The 19,217-nt window shown below is 38.3% G+C and overlaps 2 protein-coding genes across 2 annotated transcripts in view; one reads left to right on the top strand and one right to left on the bottom strand.

Moving 5' to 3' along the window:
* Window positions 1-94: 94 nt before the first annotated feature.
* Window positions 95-12,426, bottom strand: tex9 (testis expressed 9). The gene is made up of 13 exons (XM_088640943.1): window positions 12,288-12,426; window positions 9,507-9,665; window positions 8,329-8,450; window positions 8,007-8,070; window positions 7,436-7,515; window positions 6,686-6,731; window positions 5,966-6,048; window positions 5,601-5,758; window positions 4,545-4,627; window positions 3,523-3,696; window positions 1,731-1,865; window positions 740-874; window positions 95-492 (listed from the first exon to the last, which is right to left on the bottom strand). Exons 2-13 carry the CDS (start codon window positions 9,540-9,542, stop codon window positions 415-417), a joined length of 1,194 nt encoding a protein of 397 aa, XP_088497069.1. The 5' UTR covers window positions 9,543-9,665; window positions 12,288-12,426; the 3' UTR covers window positions 95-414.
* Window positions 12,427-12,488: 62 nt separating this feature from the next.
* Window positions 12,489-19,217, top strand: part of LOC148659030 (DNA-binding protein RFX7-like) — a 55,357-nt gene continuing 48,628 nt past the window's right edge. Inside the window, exon 1 of the mRNA XM_088640941.1 lies at window positions 12,489-12,927. Coding sequence (XP_088497067.1) covers window positions 12,791-12,927 — 137 coding nt within the window. The 5' untranslated portion in view covers window positions 12,489-12,790. The remainder of the gene's footprint in view (window positions 12,928-19,217) is intronic.

The raw sequence follows: 19,217 nt of genomic DNA, 5'->3' as shown, positions 1-19,217 counted from the left end.
GTATCAAATATTTATATTCCTGCAGGTCAATATTTCTTATACCTGTGCATTTATTCCTACAATAGAATGTGGATCATAACAGAACATTTAAAAATTCAGATAATAAATTATTTTATTAAAAGCTTTTTTGTCAATGGAATTTTAAACTACACATTTTAATGCTGTAGTGTATTTACAAAGACAGAGGATAGATCCAAGAAGTTAATAATAGGTGTGGATAATAGTAATTACAAATCAGCTATTACACATGAATAACATTAGCAGGTCAGTTTTCCTGTCAGAGTATGAGATGTTTTTAATTTCACAGAAAAATTAGCATGTAGACAATACATGTGTATATAATAAAATGCGATCCAGTAATGCATAGCTTGAATTGTTGGTTTTGTTTGTGTCGTACACACTTTATTTACATGATTAAGACTTCCCCCAATCAAGAGCTTTCATAAATTCCTCTTCAGTAAAAGACAAAAGTTTGGCTGCTTCAATGTGCATCTGTTTAAGGAAAAACAAAAGTTAAATCAAAGGTCATTATACAAGAATATTGCACAGATTCTAAACTGATATTAATTAAAACACAGTATACAGACAAGCAAACAATCTAAATGTGAATATGAATTCACTTAATGTAAAAAATGTTTCAATTACTGTACATACACATTTTGTGAAGAATTTCTGCAACTGCAGTTTGTGTAACTGAATTTTTTAAAGATACTAATATTTATAATTTAATCTGCTTTACCTTTTGTCTCTTTAATATATCTATCAGTTTGAGTTGTTTCTTAAAACCTGCCATCAGTTCTGCCTTCTGCTTTTCTAGTTTCTTATTTTCAGCCTTTAAGAGTTCCATTTTTTTCTGTTCTTGATTGGCAGAGTCCTGAAAAAGACGATATGGAGAAATTTGTAGTAAAGATTAATAAAATCTAGTGTAAAATTACTAAGGTTAATTACCATAAACCTGTGATGTGGAAATGCTACACAATTTTATACAAATTACAGAATAGGGTCATTTTTCTAGTATCTTTTGACTTCCATCCATCCATTTTCTAACCACTTCATCCATTTCAGGGATGCAGTGGAGCTGAAGCATATCCCAGTAAGCAAAGGGGGCAAAGCAGGGTACACCCTAGACAGGACACCAGTCCATCGCAGGGCACACACAGACGTGCATGCTTACACCAGGGCCACTTGTCCCAGAAGCAAGTTAACCTACGGAAATGTTTTGGAACTGTTGGAAGAAACCCAAGTGAAAGCAGGGAGAACATACAGACTCCACATCGATAGCACCCTACGTCCGGAATTGAACCTTTGCCCCAAAGTTGTGGGGCAGCGATGTTAACAACTGTGCAATTGTCAGCCTTTAGACTAATTTTGCTTTATTTTTTACACTTATTTAGATGGTGTTTACAAAATTGCTCATTATTACATGATTCTATATTGGCTATTCTTCTAAACTTTTATTCTTTATATACTTTTTTAAAAACATACCCAAGGCTAAGACACAACTAAGTTTATAGTGTATAGTGTAGCCCTAAAAACATAATAGTGGATAAACTGTAGAAATCCACCAACAAGGCATGTGTAAGAAACTGAGGGTAAATTTTCACGCTGTAAAGTTACACCAAAATGTAGTAACACAAATTGAAATAACTTAGTATTTCAATTCTAAACATAAAAACAAATGCCACATTAACATCTTGAATATTATAATTCAAATGAATGTTATGGTTTACCTTGCTGATTTGCTTTATTTTATTTAGTTCCATCTTGCTTCTTTCTGCCTCCTCCAGTGCTCGGTTCAAACGAACTTCTGTGGCACTGTGATTGGTTAAAGTTTGTTTCTGTGTTCTCTTTAAGCCTTCTATTTCCTGTAGATATAGAAAATAGATCACGCTTTATTTCACCTCTGAGTTTAATAAATGCAATGACTAAAGGTAGGACTATTGACCATTCACTATGTGGTTGATTAATAGCCTGAATCCCTAGACTGGTTTTCTTAGTAATGTTGCCATTTACATCTTCATCAACAGCCATTAAAAAGGATTGTCTAAAAGATTGAGACGTAACAGAGTTCCACATTTCTTAAAATACAAATACAGTTGGAATATGAAGGAATGTTTTTCAAAAAATACATGTAATAGAATTTAAAATGAAAATCTGTAATATTTTGTCTTGTATTGGGCTAGAAAATTTACAATTGAAACTGAAAGATTTCTTAGTTAAAGCTGTACTCAAGGTTCAGAAAACGGTGAGTGTTCGCAAACACTGTTGTCACTGACGTTTTTCTCTGCAGCAGACTCCCATAACATTTGTGAATAACCTCATGCTGAGATGCAGAAAAAAACAATGATGTCATTATGCCACCTGCCAAGGATCTGCCAGGCAGACTCTATGACCTCCTGAAAGTGTTGCTTCATCCTTATTAACACTGATCACAGAGAAAATGTATAGGAAAAAACAGCTACAAAAATTATTTAGACTTGCAGCTTGTAGACATGTCAAACCACAACAGAAATTCCTGCAACACCAAACAAAATACTGACCGTAAAAAATAATTAACACTGAATAAAAAATATTTTGCCTTTATAATACCTACTTTAGAGTGGCATTTGAAACACAATCTTTGGGGAACAAAAAAGGTTTTGTAACTCTTGTCAATGCATTTCATCTGCTTTCATTTTTGCCATAAAAAACTCTTTTTATACTTTTTACTCATGGAAAAAAAACACACATCATAATCCCTTTTATGTATTTATGTTAAGAATGACATGAGAATTGTTGGTACTTGACATCTAATATTCCTATCTGCTAAAAGGAAAACCAAAACCATGAATCTACCTCCTCATCTTCCTCAGTCCCTGTGGGTGATATTATTATACAACCCAGCTTGAGATGACTTACCCCACCCTAAGTCAAGGCCAGGGCAACAGCATACTGGGATTTCTCTGAATTCCAAAGATATCTGTCACAGGCATAAGTGCTGTGCTATCACCAACTGCAGCAGGGGTTCACTTTACAGAGCCAAGCTAATCATGTTAATGAGGCCATGCCAGGCATTCTTCTGAGGCGGGTTTTATTTCACCCTTCATTAATAATCTTGCCTAGGCTGGAGAATGAAGCCTTTTCTCCCTCCTTCTACAGAGCCTATGAGAACATACCCGCTTAGTTTATTATAATTAAACAGGAGTATGATAGCATTTTTATTGGATTAAAATACCATTTCCTTGATGGAAAGTCATTTTTAGCTTTTATATTCTTTTTCCTCTTCATATACACCATTATCTTAAAGTACACAAAAATACCTTTGATATACTTAAGATCACATGAATTCGCCTCCAATTATATGAGTTTAATTAAAGTAGAAGCATTCCTAAAAAATAAAAGACAAGTACAGCCCGTACTTTCTGTTAGTGGAACAATTTGTTCTCTGAGTAATGAATATGTAGCATGTTGTTGGTGGGTGGAAATTTGATAGATCCCCATAAGGTTTGTATTTAGGGTTGTGTTTTCTTAGGCGTACTGTACCTTCTGTAAAGCAGTGACCTGTTGCTGCAGGCCTTCACACCTTCTGTTGGACTCCTCCGCCAGACGTCTTTGTTTTTCAATCTGGGTTTGCTGGATATTTGTTGTTCTCTGTAATCTTGAACGATCTTCCTCTAGTTCCTTCACTTTGGTGCTTAAATTGGTGTTTTCATCATCCTAGAGAAAATATAAAAAACAATGCATCACATTGAAATAAATGCATCAAGTTGAAATAAAATACAATGCATCACATTTGCTTAATGCCAGATGTCTCTTGTTTTCTTGCTAAACATAGGTTATACAGTTCATGGTTATCTCTATGTAAATCTCTATGAAATATCAAAATGGTAGAAATTCACAAGTCACGGTTCTTATTTTCTGTTCTATTAATTGTACATTTGAGGTTGGATCTTGCTTGAATTTGAAAGTGCAACCTCTGAAGTATGACTAGGTAACTGGCTTTACTTCCTTCACTGACACGTAAAAGGTTTTTCTCAGGTTTAGTGAGGTTTAGGCTCCATTAAATCATCATGACCAGTTGCAAACCATACTAGCAAACCTGGTAATACATCCCATGATCAGAGTTATGAATTTATCCACCTTTTTACCTCCACCTGATCATCAGGTGGTCATCTGGGAAAAAAAATGGGAAAAAAATTTCCCATTGGCCTTAACCAATCATGGCCTCCTAATAATCCCCATCTATGAATTGGCTTCATTACTCTCTGCTCTCCTCCCCACTAATAGCTGATGTGTGGTGAGCGTTCTGGCGCACTATGGCTGCCGTCGCATCATCCAGGTGGATGCTGCACATTGGTGGTGGTGGAGGGGAGACCCCATTACCTGTAAAGCGCTTTGAGTGGAGTGTCCAGAAAAGCGCTATATAAGTGTAAGCAATTATTATTATTATTATTATTAATCTGATAGGAATGAAAATTCACGTGTATGATCCTGTTTACCTTAATTACACATTTAATAAGATAAGTACTTGACTGTGATGCCTTCCACTTGGAATTTACCCTTACCTTTTTGTTACATTCGTGGGCAAGCCTGTTGATCTCTTCTTGCATTACCCGTAGCTTTGCTTTAAGAAAGCGAATCTGAGCCTCTGACAACACAATAAAAGTACACAACAGTTATTCCCTCTTTTTTTAAATCAATAGCAGGGAGGGAGCCTACTGTTTTAAACAAAACAAAAAGGTGACTTGCTAATACAGTTGTTACTCTTGCACTTAGACACAGAGAAGAAATCTGACACAGAACTGAAGCCCAGAAAAAACAATTGTAATCATCCGAGACAAACTTGCTAAGAAAAATAATCTGAAGTGATACAGAGGGAGTAACTAATGAGGAACTGAGAAAATAAGATAACAACCAGCTACCGTTAAGCACGTTATATGTCAGAGATGCCTTGAGCGGTTTAGACACGTAGTGAGGATGGGAGGGAGAAAAGAGCTGAAAACCACATTGTGATGAAGGCCAAAAGTGGGGTGTTGGAAAAAGAGGAAGACCAAGACCAACTTGGAGAAGAATAATTAAAGTCTATCTTGAACCAGCTGGACTGGCCATGTCAAAAAGGCACTGAAACACACAATGATGCTCGCTCTTGAGTGGGTGTTGTGGGAGAATTGAAAAACTGAAACAAGACAGCAGAACAAGTACCCAAATAAAGATGTCAAATAAGCAGAAATGTGCAACACATTAAAAAGACCTTGTTATACAAATGGATTAACACCTTTCAGACAACAGAAAATGTATGATTGGTATTTGCAGTTCTTCTGTGATTTATAAAATGAATATTCTCTTATTTGAAAATATAAATTATAACATTCCATACTGATGAAAATGGTTGAATGTTTGTGTGAATACCCTAAATGTTTGCATTCTTTCTTTTCACAGTAGTGTCTCTCAATGCTTAGTTGAATTCAACTATTATGGAACCACAAAGTAAGAAAAGGTAAAGGTAAATAACTGGCATATTATTTAGCAATTCTTTTCGATCTAGTTAACCATTATAGAATCATGAATACTTTCAAGGATGATTTAATAAAAGAAACTAAGAAATTTGAGGAAAGCCATACCTGCAGTCATTTCACTGCCAACACTGGGCATGATATCATCCTCTTCATCCTCAGGTATGCCATCTTCTTCCAGTTTACCTTCAATTTTGCTTATTGTCTTAGCCAGGGTGAAATCTTCTAGGACTGCTACTTCATCAGCTGGGCATGTTCTGGCTGTTCTTAATTATATGAATGTGGCTTATGTTAATTTGCATTGTCAAGATTTAAAACGTTCAAAAAGAAATTCAAAAATGCTTTGCTTACAATACGTCGAGGATTTTTAAATGCAAGTAGGGGTTGCTAGATTCCTAACAATAAAATTAACTTGAAAAAAATGTAAACTGTATATCTTAAAATCTGAAAAATAGCAAACCTCAAAAACGTACTTTGACGCTTTCTTGATTCTGTTGCCTGAAAGTGTTCTGCTTTCAGTGGTAACCTTTGAAGTACCCCTGTCCTTGGTCAGTGCCTGTTAAATGGAAGATGTGTGGTAACACTGGTAATAGTGTGAAGAACAGATGTTATTTTACCATTTGAGCTTATTATAAATATTTATATGTAAGTGTAGAAACACCCACCAAAATATAAAAGCACTGACTACAAAGACATTTGCTGGGTTAACATAATTTCAGCACTTGATTCTGTGCTATTGCTAACTGAAACAGTTCCTTTGGTTAAATTTAAGCCTGGATTTAAGCAATTTAAAGAGACAAAGCAGTACTTAATGTTTTGTCTGTCTGGCATAGTAGTATGGTAATAAAGGTCTCCATTCATGGCCTTGGTTTCCAGTTGCAGGCACATATATCAACAAGCCATGAACTGACAACTTAACAAATCAACCCACACATCTGTGGATAGGAAAGCTCTCAAGCCACCTAACTTGGTTTCCCTCCACAGATTATTTCATTATGATCACTGGGGTCCAGTAAAGTCAGAGTGGAAAAAATAAAGTCTCCCATTAAAAGGAAATTTCAAGGAAAAAATAGTACTGTATCCAAAAATGCCTTGACTCCAAAGTCTTGAAACATTTTCATTACTATGTACCAAAATTACAATATTGGCCTTGTTTTAATTGCACAATGAATCAGTTTTATAATTGCATATACCTTTGCCGAAGGCTGCTTTGTGGTAGGTGTTAGCAGACTGAGATTCCTACAAAAAAAAGATTTGAAAAATTAGAATGTTAGATTGGTAACTTTCACAAAGAATTTGTGGATGAATATCATCCTACTCACAAATATAAAGCTTTCCTTTTTAAAATAAAGGTCTTTGAAACTGTGAGAGTATGGGTTTCTGAAATCTTTATAAGACCACAAAAGCCAAAACAGGCTTCCTGTTCTAGCCCATTGCTTTCAGGCAAGCAGATGAAGCAGCACATTTGCAATGTGTAAATAATCCCTCAGTAATGGTAAAGTTTAGTAGTCATGTTTAATTAAATAGTTGGGATTTGGTAAATGTAAGAAAGAAACACTAACATATCAAAGTAATAAGAAAAACAAATGTCAGAATCTAAGACAAGTTTGTGTGTGTAACAACTTAATGCCTACTTTTTTCTTATCTGATGGCCTTGAGCCTCTAAAATCTAACTGTGGTCTCATAGGCAGTCAATGGGCAACATCTGTTCCCTGTGCCAAAAGCTAACTACACCCATGAAAAAATGGAAAGAAAAGGGAAACTTGTATTTTGCATCTGGAATTCTTCCATAATATTTTAATCAAGAAGTATAGGGAAAAGAAAATAATATAGGCCAGGTTTTGTCCAAATTTAAAGTAAGAACTATAGTCCTCCAGTCATTGTACATGTATTGATTTAATTAAACTCTCTCAGTAACTTATAACTATGTATTAATACGTCACCTGAAGGTCTCCTCCTCGTCTTCAGTGTCAATATCTAAGTTTGAGGAAATTGGCCTCGACAACATTACGTTTTGCTCCCTCTGGAGAAATAAAAACCCAAGCAGTTAAAAAGCATTCTGGATTCTTCTAACAGGATTAATCTGAATGCACTTCTAATTAAAATGCACCTGCAGACAGTATGTGACATTTAGACCAAAAATTAGAGAAGTTCAAACTTACTAAAAATATACTATGTCCTACAGTTAATTTTAAATTTTGGGAATCGTATTAGATGCATTGCACTTAAATACATTTTGTGAACCAGCAGATAAGCAAAACAAATTATTATGATTTTTTCGTATTATTTTACCATTTCTGTTACATTAGTTACCTCATGTTTGGAGAGTGACGTCTTCAAAAACAGGGTAGAAACAGAAGATTTGGCAATTTCACCTTTCACTCTTAGACATATTATAAAACTTGTTTTTTGTTCTAACATAATTCCCATTTTTTTTCATTTCTTTTTTTTTGTTTTTTCAATAATGTTTACACTAAGGTCAGCAGATGAAATGATACATATCTTTTATCTTACCATAACCTCTTCTGCTTGTCGAACAAGTTTGGCGGTTTTTGCTTCCAGCTCTGCATTTAGACGCCTGGAAAAAGAAGAGCTTTGACAAACTGATAAAACATAAGACTGTATTTGGTAAAAGACTATTGAAGTGAATTTTAAAGCTCGGATCTCCATTTACACATACGCAGAAACTCTGAGTGTTTTTCTGTGGGCGTCTTATGAAATGAAACAAAGGAATTCAAAGAAAAACTGAACAGAAAAGAAATCACAAAAGAAACCGAGTTAGGTTGTCATGCACTACTAATTTTAATTCATTTCAACAACAACATGGGTTCTTTACTTATATTCCTCTTCCTTGGCCAGCAAATCTTCTTGTGGTTTCCTAAGCTGTGCTGATGAGGGCCGATTAACAGGTTTGGAATAGTGGGACATGTCCAATCTGGCTGACAGAGGCTTCTTCACCTAAAAGCACAAAAAGATCATACAAAAGGAAAAACAAATATCCCCTTTAGCTTCTATTATCTTCATAACAAGAGTTGGTCAACGCTATTTTACATACATACCAATAGGAAGGAAAGAAAAAGATTTATCATAGTAGACAATAATTATCTTTATTCTTACCAGGCATACCATTTATTCTGAGTAACAATTAATGTTTAACAACATGCATATAATTCTATTAATTACGAAACCATTTGATGGTATTAGGGTATATTCTTTTTGGTGAAGACTGTTAAGGCTTTCAATAGACTATTAGGGTGTTTTGATAGCAAAAAACCAAAGGTACTTGCTTTGCAATCAATTTAAATTTTAAATGATTAAATTACTTCTATGCCCATCTCAGGTTTTTCATCACTTACGTTTTAAATTATTATTTTCCAGAAAATGTAGAGTTTTATGTATAAATCAGGGTAAATAACATGTATCACTAAATGCAGCTGACGAAAAGCAGAATCCGTTTATTTTTATACCATGATTACGTTATTGTTTCAGTAAAGGCATATCATAACCAAACAGGAAGAGTAACTAATTATTGAGAGGGACAGTTGATAACTTCCAAAAGGAAAGAAAGAAAACTTTCCAATAAACTAACTTAATCAGTGGCAAACGTGCATTAAGTTTGTAAATTCCACTGGGATACGGTGATCACTAGCTCCCGATGACTCAATTGACCGGTTCACCGAATAAGGAACTGCTTTCCCATGTTGTTAACTGCCGATTTCCACTCAGTCTGATCATTTCAGAATTGCAAACGATTTAAAGAGGAATAACAAGTGCTCCTCTGTTTCAGCTTTAAAATAAATTTAACTCCAAACAGTTAAACGGTCAACAGTCAACCAACTACAGCATATTAGTATTAATACCACCTTATCTTATGCTACAATTTGCAGTATCTTAACATCTGTAATAGCTGATTCACTGGACGTCGTTTGTACTGTAAGTTTGGATACATCGAGTCTTTAGCTCTTATTATCAAAATATAAGTACAATTTACTTAAAATCTCAGAAAAGACTTACTCTTTGTGAGGAAGACCTGCTTTTTATTTCCGCCATTTTTCAGTTCCTTTAAGCGTCAATGTTGCTTAGCGACACCGGACCGTTTCCCTTCCTGGCCTGTAGACGTCACCACTGTCACAGTTTGTTTTTTTACGATCTTATAACTCTCGCGACGTTGAGCTGTGAAGAATGGGGGGAGGGGGGAGTTGAAATAAAGTAATCATTTTTAGCGTTCATGAAATATAGTGAGTATGTCAGCAGACGTGTCCTTTTCCAATTGTGGTACCGTGATTTCCAACTGTTCCCATACAAAGTTAGTACAAGTATACATGCAAAGGAACAAGTAATAGGTTTATTCCATGCTGAAAAAAAGAAGAAAGAGAACACATAGTTTGAATGTTGCACATGGGCTCTAGTGTAAAGTAGTGTGTTACTGTACTGTCGTTCTCTATTTTCGCGTTTGGGGTTTTTAATTTCTTATGTAGTGTCACTATTTTCAGATTTTTTTCTGAGTATGCGCAACATTTTCACTGCCTTAGCAGCCATTACTTCTACTGCAGAGATACTGCAGTGCAATACTGTACACTGAGCATCTCTCTTTGCAAGGACAGCTACCTACCCTTACTGGCTATCTACCAGGGTTGCGAGTGTCAGTGGGGCTGGGGCTGGGGCCACGTATCCATTATCAAAAGACTTCAGCTCGGTTCATTTGTCATGTGCACAAGTGCAATGAAATGCTTGTTTTAATGTATGCCCAATAACAAAGACAATAAGGAAACACCAAATTTAATCACAGAACAGCAGCGGCAACAACAAAGCTGCATAACATCCAACTTAAATAAAAGCACAAGCAGTGAGCAAAAAAGTGTGAGTCATTGATGGAGGTAGAATTCAATTATCTGACGCTGCAACTTGTTAAGGCTACAGAAAACTAGTTTCAGTATCACAAGACCCAACATAGTCAACACAGACACAATAATTGACACCAGTTTTCCTTACATGCACGTTTTCATGATATTCAAAGAGCTGGACAAGATGATGCCTCTTCAAGAAAAGTAAGGGGGATCTTCACTATATCTGAACATGCTTCTGTCTGCTTCGCCGATTCCTACGGTATCACAACAGATTTTCTGGAATGGGATTGGACATAATCTCAAACTACAGCAGCTAGTGTTGCATTGTGTAACTGCAGCATCTTTAATCTGGTGTTGAACTGTTTGCCATGAGAAGGTTGGCCAAGGTCAACGCCCGCCTGTGAAAGAAGAAGTGTATTTTTGTGTCTAAAATAACGGATTAAAGATGAGCAATCCTTAACAGTTTAAAAAGGGCAGAATTAACCTACAAATGCGGGTTAGCGTTTTACCTAAGTAAAATTACATTAACTTTCTACCCCCCAAACAAATCTGTTGCGAATGAAGGCCTTGCATGGTAAAATAAGAGGTCCAGGTTGCATGGTCCAGGTTTCCCACAGCAGTTTGCTGCCTGGTGTAAAACGATCAGCCTCCTGCACGGGCGTCTGCGTCAGGCCCTGCACGGTGTACGTCTCCTGAGGCTCCTCTCAATGCATAGTTCATGTCTGCCTGAGTGAATGCTTGGCATTATTTTTGTGTTGCATGTATGCTATCTCTAATACCAGGAGAAAGCTTAATATAGCAGAGCTCTCTCAATATAGTACCTTTCCCTGGTTTCCAATTTTCTGATCTCCTGACAACAGGGGGGAAACAGAGTTTCTGCAGACCGGGGATTGATGGGAAGGAAATGTGCTCCTGTTATTAGAATATTGCTATAATTAGCACTATTTTTAAAGTTTACCGTTGTTGACGGGGGTACGCCTTTGTCTTTCCGGGAAGAATTATTGCTGGAGGGTGGCATGTTGGTGCAGTGGTGAACACTGCTCCCTCCTAGTGCTGGGGCCCTGGATTCAATTCCGGAGCTGGGGAGCTATCTGCATGGAGTTTGTATGCTCTCCCCATGTTTCTGTGGGTTTCTTCCGGATGGTCCAGCTTCCTCCCATAGTCCAAAGTCATACGGGTTATTGGCTTCTGGGAAAACTGGCCCTGGTGTGAGTGTGTGTGTCTGTGTGTGCCCTGTAATGGACTGGCATCTTGTCCAGGGAATATTCTCACTTCCTACACACGGTTTGTATTATACCTCTCCCATAAAAGCACAGAATGTCTTCGGATATGGTTGCTCACAGCACCCTGGGCAGCCATCAGTGTGAAGATTGTTGCTCACACTGGTTTTGAGGGCTTCGATTTCTATCCACCTACCAAAGCAGGAGTGGCTGGGTGAACTGGGGTCTCTAGATTGCCCCCGTGAGCTTGCGTGTGCCCTGTCATGTCAAACAGGGTGGAAAGCCCTCCATGCGCGCCTGGTTTAGGCTAAGGCTGGCTCAGGATGAAGCAGTTGTGGACAACAGACATCAATTTTTAGATTTAATCAGCATTCATTTATTTTCATTACAGTCTATATATATGGATAGATATGTTATAAATATGTATTGACCGTGTGACTATGCCAATTTGGGTGGTATTTTGATATTCTACAAAAATATAAAAATGCTTTGTCTTATCTTAATACTAGAATAACCTTTCATCGACGGCTATTCTAACAGGTGACAAAATGAGAATAGCACTCTGCGACATGACATTATACTCATTCCTATACACCATTTTACTAACTTGCTTAATACATGTTCGGATTTTAAAAGGAGGTTGGAATCATATCTGTGCTCCGGCATTCTATTCTGAAATTATTACCATTTTCTTAATTAATGTACTTATTGTCTTACTCGCAATTTACCTGTCTTCTGCATCTATGTGATGTTAGCATTGTTCGAAAGGCGGCTGGGGAAGTAGCGTTTCGGTTTCTGAAGCCAGTAAACACGAAGATGATGTTTTGAAAGAGGTGGACCGCCGCGGCTCCCAGCACAGCTCTCCCCAGCTCTCGCCTTTGTAATGTTGCCATCGCCAGTTGTGCAGTGCGCCTGCGTCACCACTGCCTGGCAGCAGTCTCGTATCAACAGCGGCAGCCGTGCGATTAGCTCTGGGCTGCAGCGGAATCTGGAGAAGAGCGTGTTTTTGTACTCGTCTTTTTTGTACATATATAAGCGTTTAATATCATACGTATAGCCATGGTTTACAAACGATTCAGGAGGTGGATTCGAGGCTAATTCGCACGATAAGAAACGGGTGGGTCCGTGATGTGCCATACTCGGGGAAGAGCCGCTTACTCGAGGTCCAGGTCGAGGCCTACTTGCTAGAGATTCCCCTCCTCCTCCTCCTCCTTTCCTCCCGAAGCTGATCATGATGGCTGAGGATCAACGACAACCTGGTCAACATCAGAAGCCCAACTCGGGGACCGGATCTTTGCCCTCCCTGGTTCCGGGGCTTCAAGGGGTCGAGGCCAGCGCTTTGCAGCACAAAATTAAAAACTCTATCTGGTAAGGACAGCGCGAACATGTACATGTTTGTGTGTTTGTTTTTTTTCTTGTCTTTGATCGACGAAAACACGGAATTTTGCCTTGCGCCTGGCCGGTGGCCACTGATTCCCCGTTGCCCTTTTTAAATTTGTATCACCCCACGGTCTTATATTTAAAGGCGTGTGTGATTTGATCGCGAATATTGGCCGGGTGATTGATATCGCCTGTCATTTGAACATGTCAGAAATTGCGGTCTCGAAGCGTGCCAGTGCAGACAGGTGGGTAGGTGCCTCCCCGTGCGAATTCATGCTCCCACCTTCATTTATGCCTAACGCTGAATTTCAGAGCCCAGGGTGGGAGACGGTGCGGAACACACACACACACACATTCGTGAAGACGGGAAGCCACACGCCGATAACCCGGCTGCAAGCGGTGAAATAAAGAGACCCCCCCCCGCCCCGCGAAACGGTGCTTCAAACCCCCGCTGCTTTCTCGCAGTAGAACTGAGGCTTGATTCGGGCGGTCTGATCGATAGGTAAACCCGATGTCAAAAAGGGGCCATTTCTGTGCGCAAATCACAGCTGTGGAAAGCTGAGCAGCGAGCTGTAGTTCGCGCGGAGTAGCACGACCATGCCATCACAACAGAGGGTTTCTAATAATTCTGTATGGCACTGCAGCAGAAAACCCTCCTTCTGAACGGGAAGGATTAGGAATAGGAATTCATTGCGCAACGAAGATACGCTACGGTGTCAGATGGTATCGTATTTTTTTAGTAAACAATTTCGCTCATGAGTGCACGCCTTTACTAGAATCAGTGGGACGGGGTGAAACGATGTCACAGTGTTTAGAAACCTCTTTCCACCATGGCATTAGCACAGTCTTGTGCTCCAGTTACACTTCAGTCGTTTTTTAGCATCGTGTTGAACACGTCCTTCCTGATTGATAGTTTTTTTTTGGAAGGAATAAGTGAATTATGCACCTTGTACTGAAACCGTCGTGACCTCTAATAATTTCTCTCCATCGATTTGGAGTAAAGACTGGTACATAAAACGCTGCTCGTAAACAGAGCTGTTGTTTTGTACACAGCGAGGCGGCGAATAACAACAGGAGTGTGGAGAGGATTCCCTGGGGTTTTCGTTACTCTGTTTTCCGCCTCTGCGATCTTCAGACACCAGGGAGAAATTTACCGGCCGCTGTTTTCCCACCAGCGGCCGTACAGAGGTCCACTTGCGTGCCTTGCTCGTACAAGACAAGTGTCCTTGCGTCTGAACTGGCTTGTTTTCATCTTTGCTGCCCTTTTCGAGCTCTGTTAATACACCAGAGTCGCCTTGGATACATGGGTCGGCCAAAATAGCGAGCACTAGTGTGATACTGCTTGTACAGGAATACTCCGTGGAACGAAAGCTGCATTGAATTGGAAAAAGACGCCCATTAAGCAAGCGGAGTTGCTAAATATATGCAGTATGTGTTGTCCTGTGTATCTCATTGCTGACGATATGTGGGCGATGTGAGCATATGATCCTGTGGGTGCCCTCTGGTGTTGATATCTCCCATCAAGTTTTCTGAGTGTCTGGCTGTACCCAGCAAGACAGGGTTAAAGTCCGCTGGTATTCCACTGGCCTGCATACATATACCAAACCAGAGAGGGTCATGACTGTGCCAGGAGACAGATGACTTCAATGTTTTGGCGCCCCAGCATGTGGGAACTGCAGTTCTCACTGGGCCTCAAGCCAGGGCTTGTATCTTAGTGTGACCAGGACTGGAGCTATCAGCCCGTCAATATTGTCACTCACCCCACACACTGGTGTCTGCTAAATACTTCTTATGGTGGGGGTGTCATTCCTTGTTTCCGCACAGTGGTCCCATTGCTGTATTTCAGTTGGGTTCTAACTGCTGTTGGCTTGGGTTACTATAGGGCCAGCTTTTGTGATTTGCGTGCTCCTTGTTTCCTGAAGGGTTTTCCTGTAGTAAGTAAGCTCTGAAATGTTCTTCTTGTTTGCTGGCACAGGATTCTCCCCAGCCTATGCAAATCCCGTTTGAATTTTGTTCTGTTGTGTTTGTCCCGGCTTCCTGCTCCTATTGCGCTGTGATCCGTGTGATTTCCAAATAATGTAAGAGCAGGTTTGTGTCTGTCTGGAATTTACATCCACTCATCGAGAAATCAAAGTTGAATGCAAAAGCACAAACGGGCATTTGCTGTTTTATTTTAATGTCAAAAAGGCATGAGCCTCAGCTCATTTGATTTTGTTCTTGATTATTATGCCTTTATTCCTGTGGAAGGTTCTCCCTGCCAAGAAGCACTCGTTTTTTTTTTTCTTGCAAATGACTTGAAGTATTCAGCTTGGAATTGCTGAAACAGAAATGTTTTTATTCTGCAGATACCGTACCAGAGAGTATCTCAGAGAGTCTCTAAATGATAAAAAATGCTTCTCCTTTTGCACCCAATGGCTGCCCATGGTGCTCTCTATTTGAATCGTTTTCTTGGGAGAGCCCTGAACTATGTTATTGTTAACGCAGTAGTGGAATATTTAAATGGTGGAACAAAGAAATCTTTTGACATCTGTCTATATCAGTGTACATAAATTTCCATCCATCTTTAAGCTCAGCTGCTAGTCTGAACAAATACCACATTCTTTCTCTGGGATCACAGTTCCCTTATCCTGTGACTACTGCTGCCTTTGTCCTCCATTAGATTCTATTACACTCAAGTGTATAGATCGGACAGTTTTTATTAGCTACTGCTTAACTCGTGAGGGCATTTCACATCTGCACTCTCTTCTGCCTTTGCACTACTGCGTGGTCAGTATCACTAAAGAAGCTCTGATTTGATTATGTAATTTAACAGATTGTGGCCAGTTTTTTCACTTATGATCTTATAAGGAGCCTATTAATTGCATTTTAGACTGCATTACTTATGTTAATTATGTATTTTTATTATGGAGATTGTAAGGGGTTGCCTTATAGAAGACATAAGAACTGTCAGGTTCAATGTGAAGACATAAGAACTGTCAGTGTTCAATGTGAAGCATTTCATCCACCAAAACGTTAGCACAGGTCTAGATTTTCATGACATATCTGCAGTAAGAGGTCATGAAAAGCCAACAAATGCATCTTGAGTGCAACTTGCATATTTTCATCTTTTTGTCCTGCTGGGTTGTATACGGGGCTATAAAGAAATGCCACTGTGGCAGACTGCTCATTCCACATAAAGGAATTATAAAAATATATGTTCATACACCTTTTATTCATTAGGAGGAAAAAGTGATCGATGTCACCAGACTAAATTAAAAAAACGTATTCAGAGTGCCAGATCATGTTTATCTGCTAGTTTTATTTTTTTCAGTGTTTCGATATCAGTAAAATGTGGGAGTGCATGGATTTGTGGCTTATTTGTGAACTGTTTAGTGAACAGTGTTTTTCAGATATTGATGTGCTATGATCATTTAGTACATTGTCCCGTTTCTCAGCTCTGCTTCGAAGGTCTGTATTAACAATTGACCACCTGTTCTTAGGTCTCCAGTTTTATATTTCCCTACTTTTAACATTGTTTATTCTGCTGTAAATATATACGTCAAACATAAAGTAGCCAGTTGTAAGGGTCTCCAAAGAAGAGGTTCTACAGTATTAGGCAGGATCAGAAACATGTCTCTACATGTCCACGATCTTCACACTGGTATAAATAGTGCATGATGTGTGTATTTCCATAGACAATGCATGATATTAAAAGACCTGACTTAATTGCAGGAATGTCATGTTTCTCGATTAAATGGGCTATTATGCAGTTATGACATATGACCTTAGGTGATTTTTTAAATGTCTTTTAATATTATACTTTTACAATATAATTTATATATATTTTTTTATAATATCTACATATTTTGTATGTTATATATATATGTCGTATGTTTGTGACGATTTCTAGTTTCCTGACAAAGTTTGATGCATCTGCAGTTTACACTGTTTCAAGTCCTGGTGGCTGTGTTGGTGTAATTGAAGAGCAAACAGGGCTCTTGAGATATACTGTACCCTAGGAGAAGAGTGTGGCTGAATTAGTGACAATTTTACAATCCAAGCTAAAGGGAAGTATCTTTTTACTTTTAGGCATAACTAGATTTATGCATATTAATCAATATTAAGGGAATAAAACCATCTCTTTCAAGATGGACATTTAGTATCATAACTTCCATTTACATTTTAACTACATAATAGAATGCAGGAACCTAGCTTTGCAGTTATTCCAATAATACTAGGGTACCCAGTGCACCCGAAATCCCAGGAGGGTGTAAAGGTGATTGGCATAAGAGGTTCAAATAATTTCACATTTTATTTAACATATTAAATATGTTCACTTGCGTTTATGTTGACTTACTTAAACATTTGATAACATGTTTTGTGGCCAATATGTAGTTTGACCTGGCTTTGTGTAGACTGGGCGCACCCTGTAAAATAGAGTTGTCCATTCTTGCACGGTAATTCCTTTATCTCGTCTTACAACGTACAGTGCTGAGGTTTAAATTAACCCCTCCCATTGGCTGCACGGGCACTGTATTTCTCGGGGAAACATTAAACATTTGCTGAAGGGCTAAGACGCCTAGCAACAATTAATCCAATCATGAGGTGATTATGGAAATTAGTTCTCTTTTCTAAATCTGGTAATATGATGGTACACAGTAAACAAGCTGCATTTCAAGGTAGATGCTAAAGGCAGTCCGTTTTGGTAGGTTTGGGACTGGTAAGTTGCTTAACGTATGCGAATTAATGCTTTATGAATCAGAATCCTTATCTGATGTTAAGCAGTTACTGCAACCAGAATGGGCTGTGGAAATCCGATCTTTTGGAAAAGGGTGAAAATGAGGAGGATTGCTTTAAAAATCCTTTGATCTTATTAATGTTAAGTTTGACTGTCCAGAAGAAGGCTACAACCTAAGGAGCCGCAAAGTTGAAAGCTAACTGCACGCAGTTGTATTTACATTCTTCTTATCTTTTTACACGAAACCCGGAGACTGTATTTTATGATACTATCTGACAGTGTACAACTGTGTCAGAGTGAGATGAATAGCACATGAATTTGTGATTGCCCTCACTGTTTACTGGCTTCAGTCATTGTCTCTGTGTGAACATAGTGGGTTGCTGTTGGGAGGAAGTTGACATCAGGCCTCGGTTTGGTGGCTGTTTTATGGAAAATTCTTTATTTTCTCTTAAGCAGTGGTTGATTCCTGTCATTCCCTGCAAGTGTTTTACACTGTACTCATGATGCCTTGTTAACCGATTTAATAATTTATTGATTTATTTTACATTTCCATAGGCCGTTGTTATGTTTATGAAGGAGTATGTTGATTATGACCTACGTACAGAATGTTTAAACAGATTAAGGTTAGGTTTTGCCTTTTGAATTTACTCACTTGTGTGAGTGAATCATGTGAAGTTAATTTACCAGCAGTATTTATTTACAACAGCAGTGATTTGTAAGTAAGCACAAGAACACCACACTGATTTCCCACAGAAAACATCTACTAGAGTTTGGTAGCTTGTCCCAGACTCCCACAACTCTTTGTGCCTTGTTCTGCATTTTAAATGCACTTGCATGTAGTTTCTGCTTGTGTCCTTGGAGTCATGTTTCGCTGTTGATTCTGAAGCCTGGTGGGGGTTTTGAATACGTGGATCAGGTATCAAGTACTCCATGAAGTCTTCTCTGTTCAAGACTAGGTATGGTTCCTCCAGACTGTCGATGTGTAGGATGTGCTTTAAATCCCTGCACTGATTCTAGAACAGTATTTTCTTTCTTGTAATGTGGTCACCAGAATTTTATATAACATTCTAAATGAGGTCTTACTATTGCATTGTGCACTTTTAGCATCCCGTAATTTAAATTCTACACTTTTATCCATGTATCCTACCACTTTACTTTTCTTTTTGCTTTCCCACATTGTCTGTAAGAAGTTATGAACTTATATGTCTACTTAAACACCAATCTGTCTTTTTCATGTTTTTTAGAACTCTGTTTTTCCATAATTTTATGTATATGTTCCTTATCCTGTGTGAATCTGAATTTCTCTATTTTAAATGTAATCTGTTGGGCGTTTGCCCAGCCTTGATTTTATCTAAATCCTTTTGAATTTAATTTACTAATCCTCCATTTTTTTGTGTTGTTGACTAATTTAGTAACTATACCAGAATCTTCTATATCATTGATAATAATAATGTTGCTTTATTAGCCCTATACAATTTCTTGCATTAGGAATTCATGTTTTCTCATACCCCAGCTTGCTCTCCATGAGACACAGACACACAGACAGGGAGAGAAGCTTGGG

Source organism: Lepisosteus platostomus, chromosome 7 (genome assembly GCF_059453375.1).
Source record: "Lepisosteus platostomus isolate fLepPlt1 chromosome 7, fLepPlt1.hap1, whole genome shotgun sequence".
NCBI lineage: Eukaryota > Metazoa > Chordata > Actinopteri > Semionotiformes > Lepisosteidae > Lepisosteus > Lepisosteus platostomus.
The sequence above is the reverse complement of the archived record's forward strand: the minus strand, read 5'-3'. Positions and strand labels throughout refer to the sequence as shown.